Raw genomic sequence first — 16,063 nt, 5'->3', positions numbered from 1 at the left:
TAGATATGGGGAAAGCGGACTTCAGGCTGCTCAGGGAACTAGTCAGCAAGGTCCCCTGGGAAGCTGCTCTTGAAGTCCTCGATGTCCACCAGTGCTGGTCATTCTTTAAGCGATGCCTCCTAGAAGCACAAGATCAGGCAATTTCTAAATATCGCAAGTCAGGCAGGCGGGGCAGGAGGCCGGCGTGGCTGACCAGGAACATTCTGATGGAGATTAGGCGGAAGCAGAGAGTGTTTCGCTACTGGAAGGAGGGCCGGGTGTCATGGAAAGAATACAGGGATGCTGCTCGTGTTTGTAGGGAGAAAATTCGTGTGGCTAAAGCACACCTAGAGTTGAAGCTGGCTGTGTCTGTGAGAGAAAATAAAAAGGGTTTTTTTAGATATGTGAATGGAAAAAGGAGAACTAAAGAATACATAGGGCCGCTCCTTGATAGGGAAGGTCTCCTCACAGACAATGACATAGGCAAAGCAGAGACGCTTAACGCCTTCTTTGCCTCTGTCTTCAATGCCGAAGGTGGGCTTCAGGACCCAGGGTGCCCTGAGCTGGAGGACCGGGACGGTGGGGATGACAAACTCCCAACCGACCCTGAACGCGTGCGGGATTTGCTACTCCACCTGGATCCCTACAAGTCCATGGGTCTGGATGGGATTCATCCCCAGGTGCTGAAAGAGCTGGCAGACGTCATCGCGGAACCTCTCTCAATTATTTTTCAACGATCCTGGGAATCTGGAGAGGTCCCGGTAGACTGGAAGCTGGCAAATGTTGTGCCGATTTTCAAGAAGGGTCAGAAAGAAGACCCTAGCAATTACAGGCCTGTCAGTCTCACGTCAGTGCCTGGTAAAATCATGGAGAAGATGGTTCTCGAACTTATTGAGGCGCATCTGGGGGACAAAGCAGTCATTGGTCCCAGCCAGCATGGGTTTGTGAAGGGTAGGTCCTGCCTAACTAACCTGATTTCCTTTTATGATAAGATCACCCGTATGGTGGACCAAGGGAAACCAGCTGATGTGATTTTTTTGGACTTCAGCAAGGCTTTTGACACGGTTTCCCATAGGATCATACTGGACAAAATGTCCACCATACAGCTAAATAAAAACATCATACGATGGGTGAGCAATTGGCTAACGGGCAGGGCCCAAAGGGTTATGGTGAATGGGTCTGCGTCAGGCTGGCGGGCGGTCACCAGTGGGGTCCCTCAAGGCTCCATTTTAGGGCCGGTACTTTTCAATATTTTTATAAGCGATCTGGATGTAGGAATAGAAGGCATTTTGAGCAAGTTTGCTGATGACACCAAACTTGGAGGAGTTGTGGACTCGAATGAGGGTGGAAAGGCCTTGCAGAGGGATCTGGATGGGTTGGAGAGCTGGCTGATCACAAACCGCATGAAGTTCAATAAGAGCAAGTTCCGGGTCCTGCACCTGGGACGGGGAAACCCTGGCTGCACGTACAGACTGGGCGATGAGACGCTGGAAAGCAGCCTAGAAGAGAGGGATCTGGGGGTCGTGGTAGACAGCAAGTTGAATATGAGCCGGCAGTGTGCCCTGGCAGCCAGGAGGGCCAACCGTGTCCTGGGGTGCATCAAGCACGGCATCGCTAGTAGGTCGAGGGAGGTGATTGTCCCGCTCTACTCTGCGCTGGTGCGACCTCACCTCGAGTACTGTGTGCAGTTCTGGGCACCACAGTATAAAAAGGACATGAAACTGTTGGAGAGTGTCCAGAGGAGGGCTACGAAGATGGTGAAAGGCCTGGAGGGGAAGACGTATGAGGAGCAGCTGAGGGCACTGGGCCTGTTCAGCCTGGAGAAGAGGAGGCTGAGGGGAGACCTCATCGCAGTCTACAACTTCCTCGTAAGGGGGTGTCGAGAGGCAGGAGACCTTTTCTCCATTAACATCAGCGACAGGACCCGCGGGAACGGGGTTAAGCTGAGGCAGGGGAAATTTAGGCTTGACTCAGGAGGGGGTTCTTCACAGAGAGGGTGGTTGCACACTGGAACAGGCTCCCCAGGGAAGTGGTCACTGCACCGAGCCTGTCTGAATTTAAGAAGAGATTGGACTGTGCACTTAGTCACGTGGTCTGAACTTTTGGGTAGACCTGTGCGGTGTCAAGAGTTGGACTTGATGATCCTTAAGGGTCCCTTCCAACTCAGGATATTCTATGATTCTATGAACTTTTGCAAGTTATTAACAGTCACGATGGGTACTTCAGTTTTGACTGCTTTAGCCTTTTGAATCGGCCTGTTTTGGTTTTGTTGGCATTGCTTTCTTTTGTTCATGAGAGATCCTAACCCTGGGAGATCTGGAGAAAAACAGGTTGAGGCAGGATCGCATGGGGCAGCCCTTCTCTCTGGCAGGCCAAATGGCTCGGGGGAGCCAGCCCCAGAAAAGGGGCCCTCAGCCCCCCAACCCTCCTCCTTCCTCCACGCGAGGGCATCTTGTAGGCTGCTCCCAGCACAGCCACCTTGGGCCACTCCATCACAGAGCCTGGCTGAGGTCACAGTGGCCACCCCTGCCCCAGGCCCTATAAAAGGGCCCCCCTGCCACTGGCCCGCCACTCGCTGAGCTTCGAGGCCCTCTGACTGCCAGCTGGTGCTGCAGGAAGAAGAGCAGGAGCAAGGAGGCGAGAGGCAGCCTTCATTGGCGTGCAGGAACAGCAATGCTGTCCAAGCGAGAGCCAAGAAGAAAGGCAGCTAATGAGAAAGAGAAGTATCATGGGCAAAGGGATCGCGCCTATGGCACAAGAAACACCAGTGCCCGCGACACCTCAGGCGTGCAGCCCATGTACTCTTATTATCAGCGGTACCATTGGCACCGCGAGGACGCGGGGAACAGGCCACCCCGTCAGCTGTACAGTGACAGGGGGCCTTCCCGGTGTCACAACGGTGGCGTGGAGCGAAAGGAGCGGCGCCAGACAGACAGTCGTGGGGAGCAGAGGTGTGCCAGTCGTCCGGATTACAGCGCGGGACCCAGCCGTGGCCGTAAAAAAGACGGCAGCGTGATAACCTTGCACGGAAATGAACCGGACAGCGGCGTGGGTCCTAGGCACGGAACCGGACGAGCCCCCGGCGCGGCACCCTGGCCCGAGAACACTCTGAGTGGAAGGCAACCCACGTGGGCAGTTCCGGGAAAGGACTGGCTGCTCCTGCTGCCAAATGCCGCGGAGCCCATGGAGCTGGGTCCAGCCGAAGAGGCAGAGGAAGCAATGGAAGTGGACCCGGCTCCACCAGATCAGACCTGGAACTGCCCCGGCACGGCTTCGCTGTCTACCATCAGACAGCACAAACAGTGGCGCAGGAGTGCCCGCCCGGCTCCCTACTCGTCGCGCCGGCTCCACCCCAAGCATTAGCTTGGGGCCACCGAACAGCACGGACATCCCGCAGGGTCACCTGCAGGATGTCCTGGCAATAAACACCTCTTGCCAATTCTCAGAGGTTGTGAGAGTGCTTCTTTCCCATCCCCCAGCCCTTGCGCGAGAGGTGGCATCTCCTGCACAGAGCCTGGAGGAAGAGCACGAGAGAGGACCCAGCTTCCTTGGGGCTGCTGCGCTGGGGTGACAGGAGGAGTCCCCATGGGTTTGAATCTTTAACACTTGTGAAAATAGACTAAAGGGTGAAAATAGACTAAAGGGTGAAAATAGACTAAAGGGTGAAAATAGACTAAAGGGTGAAAATATTAGGGTATAAGCAATTATAGGTGGCTAATTTCTTATAATAGAAGTGAGTTTCTATATCCGAGTAATTGGAGAAGGCTGAGGTACTCAGCAACTTCTTCACCTCTGTCTGCACTGGCAGACGGCCTTCCCAAGCCTTTCGTTTCCCTGAACCCGTAGATGCAGGCTGGGGGATCAAAGTCCCACCCACTGGAAGTGAAGAGCAGGTTCGAGACCACCTGAAGGATCTGAACAAGTACAAGTCTATGGGACCTGATGACATGAATCCCAAGGTCCTGAGGGAACTGGCTGACGGAGTTGCCAAGCCTCTCTCCGTCATAGTTGAAAAGTCCTGGCACTCAGGCGATGTCACCGGTGAGTGGAAAAATGGAAACTTCATGCCCCTACTCTTCAACAATTCAAACAAAGAATTGAACAAAGAGCACTACCTTTCAACAATTAGAACAATTAGGGGACATTTCTGCTCAGAGAGAGCAGTCAGGCATTGGGACGGGTTACCCGGGGAAGTGGTGGAGTCACCATCCCTGGGGGTGTTCAAGAAAAGTTTGGACCTGGCGCACAGGGACATGGTTTAGTGGGTGATACTGGTGGTAGGGGGATGGTTGGACCACATGATCTTCAAGGTCTTGTCCAACCTTAAGTTTTCTATGATTCTATAACTCGAGAAGGCCTTTTCCTAGTCCAAAAAATCACGCTATATGCAACCAACATAACAGACCTGTGGAGTATTTCTGTACCAAGACACATACACAGTAGGAATGTGATCATAGTATGCCTCCAGCCACAACAATTAGCATAGGATTCATTATTTTTTTCCAAATTTCAAGAAAAAACAATGACTACTTTTCAAGCTTTGTAAAATTCAAATTGTACTCTCAACTCCTCCTTGAAAACACCTTTGACAAAGTTTCTGCTGTCAAGATTAAGATGGCCAAGGAAATTGATTTTTCATACAGTAAGCCCCATCATCAGAAAACTGGACTGAGAAACAGGTACATTATTAACTTTTTGTTTTTATCAAATTCAACACCAATGCCAGTTACTCTCTACTCAAACCACAAAAGGGCCCTGCTGATGTCAAGAAAAGTCAAGCATTTGGAGGCAGGTCAGACAAGATGATCTGTAGAGGTCCCTTCCAACCTCAACCTTTTTGTGACACTGTGACATAAGCAATGTATCACGGCTTCTTTGAGAATGGTACATACTTCTCACCCTGCTTCTGACAGCCCAAAAGCTGCATTCCATGGCCTCCAAGATCCTCAAAGGTTTAGTCCATGAAGATGCAGCTACCATGGAAAACTAACACCCAAATAGACTCTTGAGCTTACAAAGATTTCTGTTTATGACATGGACCATTGTGAAAACATCTTTCACATTATTTTTCCTTAAAAAAAAAAAAAAGTAAATATTTAATAACAAAACAAAAATCTGTCATAGCTACTGTTCTGAAGCATTATTACCATCCAAACCACATCTCCTCCTCTTTAAGGATTTCATTATCAATCATGGCTTATAAGATCTTAAAGAACATGGCAGTAAGAATTCACGTGAACGCACCGTGTAGATGCTGAAATTCCAATTTGCCTCATTTCTATTGCGTGCTTCAGAGCACGCTTTCAGCATCCTTTACATCTCTTCAAGACACAGAAGCACTGTGGTTAACACCTGCGGCACCTGCAGGGCCACTTTCCCTTGGATGAACACTTAGCTAAAACATTTCTTATTAGTGCCACACTTAACACCAAGAAGATGCTCAAAGCGAGGGCACGCTGGTGGCAGATACAAAGAACGTGAGGTCCCCAGCACGTCTGCTGCTGCTCTCTCTATATACACACATATATAGATAGAGGCTACCAGCAAGCCTCATTTTGACCTAATTATTGACCATGGCATGCTTTACAGGGCTCCGAGAAACTCTTCTGTCTCACATTTTATTTTGTAGAGGACACAGGGCCTAAGTCCTGCACTCAGCCCCGTTCCTTTGAAGGCACTTTAGCTGAAGTTGGTTTTCTGTATCACTGAGCGAGAGCAGAAGCAAGCTCCATTTACCTTAGGGAAAAGGAAAAGTACAGCCTTCACCTGGTAGACACAAAAACATTTTATTTTAATTTAAATGTTCTCTTTGACATAAAAGCCACTAATCAGATAGGTTACTAACTGCTGCTATAATGCAATCCAGTATTTATTCCTGCACCGAGGCACTTCCTTCCTAACCAAGTAAAACATTGCTCATCTCAGCCTACCACTGAGAAATCCTGGTGCTGGTATCTACAGCTCCCAGCCCTCCCAGGATAGCAGCACAAAAATTGATGGGATTGAACTTCTGTTCCTCTAAAAAATATATAAATAAATTAAAAAATAAAAAAATAAAAGCACCAATACCAAAATATGCATTTGCATGAGCATGCAGCTCTCCAGAGCTGATTTATACCTTAAAAATAGTTGAAGTGCTGTCTTTTTCTCTCTTGTAAGAAGAGAGCGCTTGAGCCTGTTGATCAAACACATCCCCTGCTTTTCCCTGTTCAGGCACAAGCTTCCAGACTCAGACTCTGAACGTAATTTCTGTTCCTCCCACACCCTGTGCGTGTTGCAGAATTTTACCGTCACATGCCAAACGTGCAGTAAAAATTTCTGCACCTGGGATGGGGAAACCCTGGCTGCACGTACAGACTGGGCGATGAGACACTGGAGAGCAGCCTAGAAGAGAGGGATCTGGGGGTCGTGGTAGACAGCAAGTTGAATACGAGCCAGCAGTGTGCCCTGGCAGCCAGGAGGGCCAACTGTGTCCTGGGGTGCATCAAGCACGGCATCGCTAGTAGGTCGAGGGAGGTGATTGTCCCGCTCTACTCTGCGCTGGTGCGACCTCACCTCGAGTACTGTGTGCAGTTCTGGGCACCACAGTATAAAAAGGACATGAAACTGTTGGAGAGTGTCCAGAGGAGGGCTACGAAGATGGTGAAAGGCCTGGAGGGGAAGACATACGAGGAACGGCTGAGGGCACTGGGCCTGTTCAGCCTGGAGAAGAGGAGGCTGAGGGGAGACCTCATCGCAGTCTACAACTTCCTCGTAAGGGGGTGTTGAGAGGCAGGAGACCTTTTCTCCATTAACACCAGTGACAAGACCCGCGGGAATGGGGTTAAGCTGAGGCAGGGGAAATTTAGGCTTGACATCAGGAGGGGGTTCTTCACAGAGAGGGTGGTTGCACACTGGAACAGGCTCCCCAGGGAAGTGGTCACTGCACCGAGCCTGTCTGAATTTAAGAAGAGATTGGACTGTGCACTTAGTCACATGGTCTGAACTTTTGGGTGACCTGTGCGGTGTCAAGAGTTGGACTTCATGATCCTTAAGGGTCCCTTCCAACTCAGGATATTCTATGATTCTATGATTCTATGATTTTCCTAACCCCAAGCAACTCTTTTGGGCTATGCATTGTCCTTTACATCAGTAGTTTCTTTTATAGGTATCAAAGAGTGGAAGAACCTCTTCTACGGTGCAGCCACTGGTACCTAAAACTACACAGTTTTTCTGCAGCTTTTCAACTGCATGCTTTTTAACCCCAAAGGTGAATCAACACCGTAGGCTGATTTTATTGCTTGTTATTAAACTACAGTCACGCTTTGAAGTCTAAGCCTGAAGTCAAGACCTTGACTATGCTAAGCAGAAGGACAGAACAAGAGGAGTGCCCTTGAGACAAAGAGTGGGATAGCCAGTTAGAGCAAGCCCATGGTTTTGGATCATTTACCTGTCAATCAGCCGTCAAAACACTGTTAGTTATTTTCTGTTAGAACTTCATTGCTCCTTACTACACTTTCCCTTCTACAGGGAAGATAGGAGGTGTGAAGAGGTCGCAGACTCAACCCCAGACACAGACCCCTTTCTCATCCCTTTCCTTGCACTCGAGCCAAGTGCCAAAGGGTGCAGCTGACTCCGAGGAGACGTGGGCCTGGGGAGCTTGTATGCGCCCGCAGACACTATACTGCATCTACCTAAAACAGAATTAACCAATGCTGGGGGAAAAAAGGCTTTTTGGGGAACAATACATGGATTTGAAAAGTTTGAGTTTAGCTGAACACACACTTGCATTATTTAACACACGTTCACCCCTTGTTCTGCCGGCTCTGTCCCCACCATTTACTGCTAAACAGGTCCCTTATCTTTATTGATCACTTAATTTATCTTTTCTTAACTCCCCTTGCTCCGTCTGGTGCCGTGTGTCCAAGGTATTGAGGCTAAACATCCGTCTGTTCATACTGTCGTGACTGGTTTGCCTTTGAAAGAATAGGGGGAGCAGGTGGTGTGACTAAGTAGACCCTCAACAGAATAGGGGCACCATTGCTGTGTCCTGTCCCAACCTGCCAGCGATTCCCCACCCTCCCAACTGTTCCACATTAAAGCAGTCAACTGTGGCTTTACAGTCCAAGTTTTACACAACTGTTTTACAAACCAGGAAGAATTTCTTTTGTTGAAAACCTTTTGTCAGGCAGCACAGAATGGGGGGGTAGCGGGGTAGAAGCAGTGCAGAAAGCCCGTTCTGAGGCTGAGTGCATTTTAATGTGTATGTAGATATACACCACGCGATGTGCCGAGCCGCTGAGCCCGTTCTGGCCGTACTGCCGGGCTGCTTTTAAGCTCTCTTTCAAAGCAGTTGCACAATGTACCTTTCACATATATCCATCCTTTTAATTTTCAGGGGGGGTACTACTAAAGAAATATGTTTATGGCACATTTCTGGCTTATTAGAGCAAGTAAGACTGGAAACAACTTAATAAAATAACTCCTGTAAATTGTGTGTTTTTTTTTTTCCTGAATAAACATACAATGTCCGTTTTTCAGTGTTGCCAAATGAATAGAAATCCATCTAACCGGATAGATAGCCCCGAAGAAAAGTCCAGATGATGCTTCAAGCATATTCCAGTTTCTGAGTAATCTCACTGCAGGCACCATGCTGCTTCTCATCTCTTACACCGCAATTCCTCACAGGCTTCAGCGGCGCTTATTTCAATCCCCATTTAGGAAAGCACTCCAACATGTGGGATATCTCGGAGATAACGTAACCTGAAACAGCCTGGTCCATGAGAGACAACACTCGGGAACTCACAAAACTAAACCCAGAAAGAGCAAATATTTCTTACAGCTGCAAAACTCATCTGGTATCACCACCAGAGCGCTACAAATACTTGCAAGCAAAAGCCAAACTTGCCAAATTCTTCTGGCTTGCTTTTTTTCCCTCCTCTCAGTGAGAATTCGTTAACTGGACCATTCACATTTTTTTTCAAGCAGAAAATTCCATAATTTTCCACGTTTTCAAAGGAAAAAAAAATGTATATTCTTATTTGCATCTTGAGTTCCTTTCCACAGGCAAGAATGTACTGAAAGCTCTGTTTCAGGCAAAACTGCAAACCAAGGGAGAGAGGTCCCCCCCCTCTTTTTTTTTTTTTTTAACATCTTGTAGTCAATCACTCAAATCTTATAACTGCAGAGAGAATGGGAAAAAAAAAAAAAAAAAAAAAGTGAGAGAAAGAAAAAATAGAAAAAAAGGAGAAAAATTGGCTTCTTTCTTTCCTTTGGGGACTTGTGTGTCTCCTGCTACCCTCCCCCTCACTATCAAACTGCAAAGGAAAGACAAAAGCTGAAACCCTGCTCCTGCAGTAGTCAAAGGCAAAATTTCTGTGGGGCCTGAATTTCACCCGAGCTGCTGAGTCCTGCAGCGACCAGAGAAATCAGGGACTGCTGCCCAAGGAAGAAAGGATCCCCATTTACTACAGGACTGCTGGGAAAGGACTGGGAATTCCTCAAACTAAAAGCTTTTCTGCTAGGAGCCTGATCCTCTCAAATAAGCAAGTAACTGACTTTTCAGTTGAACTGATACAAAGAGTACAGTTTAGATTTATTTTTATTTTTTATCTTCTTCATTAATATATATATATATATATATCTTCAGAGATAAAATGAAATATTTCAAAATAATATTTATTTATTCATTTATTTTAAGAAAGGAGGAAGGGGGTGGAGGGGGAGATTACAAAAGGGAAAGGCTGTGTTGAGAGAAATGTTGATATGTCTACAGCCCCTTCAGTAACCTGGTGGTTAGGTCCCTCAGAGGACTCGGTTTAAATTCTTCCTTTCCTTGAAAGGCCCTGACGGCCTTCTAAAAAAGCACTAAAACTACCAAGCAGTACGAAGACATGGAGAGTCTGTGATTGCCAATTGCTCATATTAATGCAATTCTATTATGCATTAAAAACAAAATCAATGGTCCTTTGAAGCTGGCATCCAGAGTATCTATTCTCTGAGATCAGTGTCTTAATCATGAGGTTCATCAATTCGTATTTTACATTTCCTATCTCACTCAATATTCATTTAATACACAGTAAAACACCACCTACAAGAACGAAGGGAAGCTCACCTCCTCTCCCCTGTCCCCTCCATTGTTTTACACCAGTCACTACGTAGAAGGGAGACAAGGATTTGCTTTTCCCATATCAAGGAGAATACTGAAAAATCTGGACTAATAAAAAGAAAAAAAAAATCTCCAAAAACCTGAATAAGTATCCTGTCACACAATGATGGATCAAAAGGGATCACCATAGCTTATTTTCAGTGAAAACTGTATCTCAAGTGCAGCAAGCATTTCAAACAATTTCTTAACAACCAGGACTATTCGGCAGCCAAACTGGTAAACAGTAACACAACACAAAACAAATTCTCCAGACCTAAAAATGGCAACTAAGGAAACAAGGGTAAGTATCACCAAAAACGAAACATTCAGAGTTTTACCCCCCCCCCCAAAAAAAAGAAAAAAAAATCTTCTAAAACATTTTCACAGCAGGAAAAAGAGAAATATTTTAGTACTGTACAGAGGCAGAAAAAGAGGATATTCACTTATTTAGATCTCTCAATATTATCTCAAACACGGTGGCTATATGTCTTGAGATAACATGCCCTACATCTCTTCTCATTTCGAAGATATTGATTGCATACCTACTTCAGAACAACTGTCAAATATGGCAGTATCTGTATATCACTGCACTGCCTTTCCATTGTAAAAATCAGGAAAACCTTTAAAAAAACACTTTAAAGATTAGAAAATAATTCTGCATCATTCATTTGAATATTGTATATGATATCTCTACTACTGCATCAAAAAAAATAACTTCTTAAATTCTGACTTGCTTTTATTCAATGTGTATATGAATTTTCAGAACAAACTGTGTACAACATTCAGAAGACAGTTGTAAAAACAGCTGTGGAGTCCACAATCACTGTATTTCACCTGCTCTTGCATGTTAGTTTATGTCTCTAGCATCTCTTCGTCTACAGACATATATGAAGAACTACCAAATCAGTTAAGAATTAATCCTTATGCTATGCTAAGGAGAGAGAACAAAATGGTTAGGTAGAAAAACTGGGAAACTATACAGTAGATGACACAGTGCTGCAAGTGACCTGCAACCTGAACTAGATCACAAATGATCTAATGAGATCTGAAACAAGCCTCTTGGTCTTTCCAATCCTTGATGGGCATTTGTCTACGTCACAAAAGCCACAATACCTTTTGGCACAATTTGTCAGAACTGACATTTTCAGAGAGGCTTATTGCTGGTAAGGCACAGATGTTATAGGTCAGAATAAACTGTACTGGCAGATTTGCTGTAGACAAGGTTAAGTGGCAACAGGCAAAGCTGTCTAGAATCAGCAGTGTTCCCTTTCCAAGAAAAACTGAACCAAACTAGTGAAATATCCCAGCAGACGGATGAAGGAAACGTGATTTTCCAAGACAGTCAGCTATAGGCACCTGTTTATTCAGAGGCAATAACAAGTTTCCTGCACTAGCATATGCAGCCCTCAAAATATTTTGTGGATCTTGCTGCTTCTGTGAAACTGTTGTCACTTTGTGCATACATCAGACATGATTTCACTTGCTTGAAAGTCGTGTATTGATACCCTCGATATATATAATGCCTTCATTTTACTTTCCAAGTGACTGAACAAAATTAAAAGGAGAAGGAAAAAAATCATATCTTCCACTTACCCTAATGCAAATGTAATATTTGTGTAATTGTGTATAATCATTTAAAGTATAATTTAATACATCCCTTTAACAACCCACAAATTATCACTTGACAACTAGAAATAATAGGTCTCTTTGTTAAAAACAGAAAGCATGTGAAGACTAAAGGTTAAACAGGTCTTTTCATCATGATAAATCACTGGTTAATGAGCCTGGTATTGTTGGGTATTATACTTGCTCACTTTAATGCCATTACCTTCTGGTTGTAAAGCTGACACTACTAATGATCTTCATTCTTTGAACTTTTCCACAATATTGACTGGTTGCATAGAGCAGATGTTACTTGGATTTGACTGCAAAAGTGGCAATTCTTCTGAAGCCTGAAGTAGCCCTGAAAAGAACGATACAGAACGTATTTTGATATCTCTAAGTCAAAAGAGATTCTTTGCCAAGCTATTGCTCTGCAGTTTCTCTCTATAACACAAACATCAGTCTTAGACAGGATAAATACCCTTCATCTATTTTCTGCAGCCCATTTTTACGAAAGGAGGTTGTAATAATGTAGTGAACCAACACAAGGAAATTCTCATCTGGGCTCTGCTGTTGGACCAGTAACGGCTTCTACATCACCGCAAGCACAAGCGAAAAACTTCTCAGTCCTGTACTTATTTCACACCTTTCCTTGGTCTTGACTGCAGGACACTGAGATAGACAGGGGGGTATTAGCGTGCCAAGTGCCGACAAAGCAGGATGCAGAAGGGCCATGTGCATATATTTTTCTATATCCACATCCACCCCTTTTTATTCCAGGGGGAAGGAGGCCCAGCAGACTCCATTTCTTCTCCAGTAGGTTGTTAGAAGCAGCAAGTAGTTACTCGACACCTCTTTAACATATGAGGGCTGTCTTTATTTGTGTGATGGACTAGGTTCCAATAAACTCAAACTGCCTTGGGAGCAAGACAGAAGACAATGGCAGAAAGCAGGGATAGCTGTGTTTAGTTTAAACCTGATGCAACGTGGAAGCTCTGCGTTCTTTTCACTTGCTGACCTTGCCCTTTTCTTGCACCACTTCTTGCTCTGCTCCTTCTACGCTTTATATTTAGAAAATGTGGACCACAAGGCTAAATTCAGACATTAGGAAGGCAGGGGTAATTTTGTGCCAAGTTACTTAAAGTTCTGGGCCAGAAAGATTGTGGTGCAAGGTAGAACAGGAATTGGGATGTCTGAACTCACCACCCCAGAAAGTTAAAGCTCAAACTGTTACACCCTTCACGCACACAGTCGTTCTATAGCTTTGTGCAACAGCAAGCACAAAAGGGTTCGTTTTTCATTTCTTTCAGTGAGATTTAGGAGAGTAGGAAGAATGAAGATGTGATAGGTTTCATAAATACAATTCTGATTATTGAGTTCAGTTTCACATGAGGCAAATAAAAAATATGAGCAATTTATCTAAAGAAACTAAGTTTTAAAAACATCCCTAGTAAGATGCAAATCCAAGATCCAAAAGGCATTGTACTCACTGGTACATAGAAAATTCTGAATTTCCTAGAGGATTCATGAAAGTTTAAACCTGAAGGTTTAATCCTTAATGTGCTTGAGCAGGTTACAAAAAGTTTCAGTAACATTAATTTCACAATATAAAAAAGTGAACTTGAACATATTTCCTGCCTCTTACCTCTGGTTCTATTTACCTCATTTGGATTGCGAGAGATATTTTTCACATAATACATCCATCACATCAACACCCAAGGCTATCTAAGCTGCAAAGAGGGTTCCTCAATGAAAGAATTTAGAGTCGCTCGCATATAGAATAAAATTGTGAGCCCGAACAAGTCAGCTGAAGCCTCAATAAAATAAACATGTCACTTGAGAAATAATTAGGTTGGCATGATTTAATGGACAAAAAAGGGAGAATATGGTCTTTAATAACCCCACATACTGCAACCTAAATATTTCTCATCTGAGAGGTATTACCTCCAATAGTATAATATACTTGTGCCTGGTATGGGGCCTGTTCCCAGGGTCAGAATAAAACTGCCACTTGCTTCAGCTTGCAGCTAGGGGGAGAAAGCATTAAAACATTTCCCAAGTTGATGTTTTATATTTATATATAAACATGTAAATACACACACACACACATATATATCTAAATATTTGAACAATCATAACTACAGTCTTCCAAAACCCAGCTCGGCTTACACTCCAAATACAAATTTTCTCATACTCAGAATTTATCAAAACATACAGAACACAAACTTTGACTTAAAGTATAGCTACTTCCTAGCACAGTCAATTTTTTTCTGTTAGTGTTTACAAAGTGTCTTTTTCATTATGTGCAAATTGGCCTAAGTAGTTTGAAAGGCATGTTTTTGATAAAACAGACTTTCTAGAAATCATTTTTACTGTGGAGAGCATCAAAAGTGTATAGTCGTTTGTTTTGTTTTTCCATTGCGTTGTCAATTTAAGTATTTTGCATTTTATTGATAAAATAATGAAGATTAGTTATGACTACCTTGGGAAAAGAAGACTTTTTAATATTGTGGACTACATACAAATGCTGCTTGTATTTTAAGACTGCTCTCCAACCAGTTGCAGTATATTTTGTGATGCTGGTATTGCAAGCTGCTTTCTCCCTCTCCGGCGCCTTCTAAGGCAGCCCTTATTTTTGCCATAAAAAAAGCTTTCATTTTGAAAAGCTATTTCAGATATTTTTAATGGATGAGATGCAAGACTAGTGGCTGAACATCTGCACTCGTTTGGACACTGAGATATAGTTTATTACCATGTAATCAGAGCAATTCTGCAGTACTTGGGCTACTAAAAATCACGAATAGCGGTAAATACTTCAGCACAAGCTAATGCAAATTATCCAAGAAAGGCTTTGTTAGACAAACAGTATTTACCCCAGAGACAGACCCATTGTATCAGTTTCACAGAGACTGAATAACTTCTTTAATCAAAGGTACTGCCTCATTCCATGTTTCTACATCTACATCCAAAGTAGCTCCACAGATCGATTTGTGTGTCTGGATGGTGAAAAACAGAACTGTGCACCCAGTAATTTCACAGAAGCTGTGTAACTTCCCCTTGGGGTCTGCTCTCTCTCACCAAAAATCCTCTTTCTCAGAATCCTCATTGTGAGATCCTCATCAGATCTACAATTTAAGCAGTCGTGTTTGACTTCATTCTCACTCCAATCCAATGCATCAAGCCCACAGTTCCCGCTTAACTTGCCTCCTAAAGGCAAAATTAGACTCCCAGTTAGAGTCATATGCTTATATAAAACTGTAACAAGCAACACCTTGACTGACCTATCTCATTTCACTATTACTTTAAGCGGCAGAACTCTCATTGCAAGGAAAAATTCTATATAAAAATCTTTTTTTTTTCCCCCTAAATTGCAATACAACATTCAGTACGAACATAGAACGATGACCTACAGTATTCATTTAACATATTTTCACATGCATTATCCAGGAGTTATGTAGAGAGGTCTGGAAAAGCTCTGGTATGGCAGCAGAATTGTCTGAAAATGCAGACAGGCAATTCAACAGAAACTTTTCCCCAGAATACATCCCTACACACACACATTCATGCAGCCTCCTCTGCCTATCATCCCCTATTCCTTGACCACATTCACCTCCACCGGCCCTTTGCCTTTGACCTCTCTCTGCCACTGCCTCTGATTTTGTATTTGTTTTCTGAGGACATATTATCAATCACTTTTAAGTACCTTTAATCGGGACATTTAACCTAAACGTGTGAAAGTAGTGGATCCTTCCACCCAAAGGAAAAATAAGTTATTGCAAAGAACTTTTGGTTTATATCCCTTAAGATACTAAAGACAAAATGGGAAAAAAAAAAAATAAAAAAAAAAAAAAAAGGAAGATAAAGAAGTTGCAAACATTCTAGTTGCCAGAATTTGCATCAGGTTTGAAGTGCCTGATAGCATTATCCACGTTGATAACCCACAAACCAAGACTTCTGCTTAGAAAAGTTCAAGTGCTGGTGTCAGCTAATTTCTCTTGTACCAAAATGTTGCATTTTATTTCCGCTGATTAGCATAAAATTGTTCCCATTGTCTCAGCTACAGAGGCACACAATGGTGCTAAAGATCCCTGCAGTGGGGAGTTTCTGCATGTTTCCAGCTCCTGGCTTTGCTTTTGAATTCATTAGCCACAGGAGCACCGCATGCTCTGTGTTGGATTTCCATATTTACAGCAAGAGAAATACTAGTTTTCACTGGTAACTCCCTGAATATTTTAATTACATGCCTTCAGCTGTCAGGGGAATTATTTTTCATCACTGAATGATGAGGCCGAGGCCATAATATGCCTCTGTAATTTATTTATTTTTTTTTAAATCTAAATACCTACCTTCATCTGC

At 43.8% G+C, this 16,063-nt stretch overlaps 1 protein-coding gene across 2 annotated transcripts in view; it reads right to left on the bottom strand.

Annotated features, from left to right (window-relative positions):
• The window catches only part of PRMT3 (protein arginine methyltransferase 3), a 166,499-nt gene that overhangs the window by 92,473 nt on the left and 57,963 nt on the right, over positions 1–16,063 (bottom strand). For both annotated transcript variants that reach the window (XM_068684937.1, XM_068684938.1), the window contains exon 3: positions 11,934–12,068. In XM_068684937.1, the coding sequence (XP_068541038.1) occupies positions 11,934–11,971 (38 nt within the window). In that variant the 5' untranslated portion in view covers positions 11,972–12,068. The remainder of the gene's footprint in view (positions 1–11,933; positions 12,069–16,063) is intronic.

This window comes from Anas acuta, chromosome 5 (genome assembly GCF_963932015.1).
Source record: "Anas acuta chromosome 5, bAnaAcu1.1, whole genome shotgun sequence".
Classification (NCBI taxonomy): domain Eukaryota; kingdom Metazoa; phylum Chordata; class Aves; order Anseriformes; family Anatidae; genus Anas; species Anas acuta.
The sequence above is the reverse complement of the archived record's forward strand: the minus strand, read 5'-3'. Positions and strand labels throughout refer to the sequence as shown.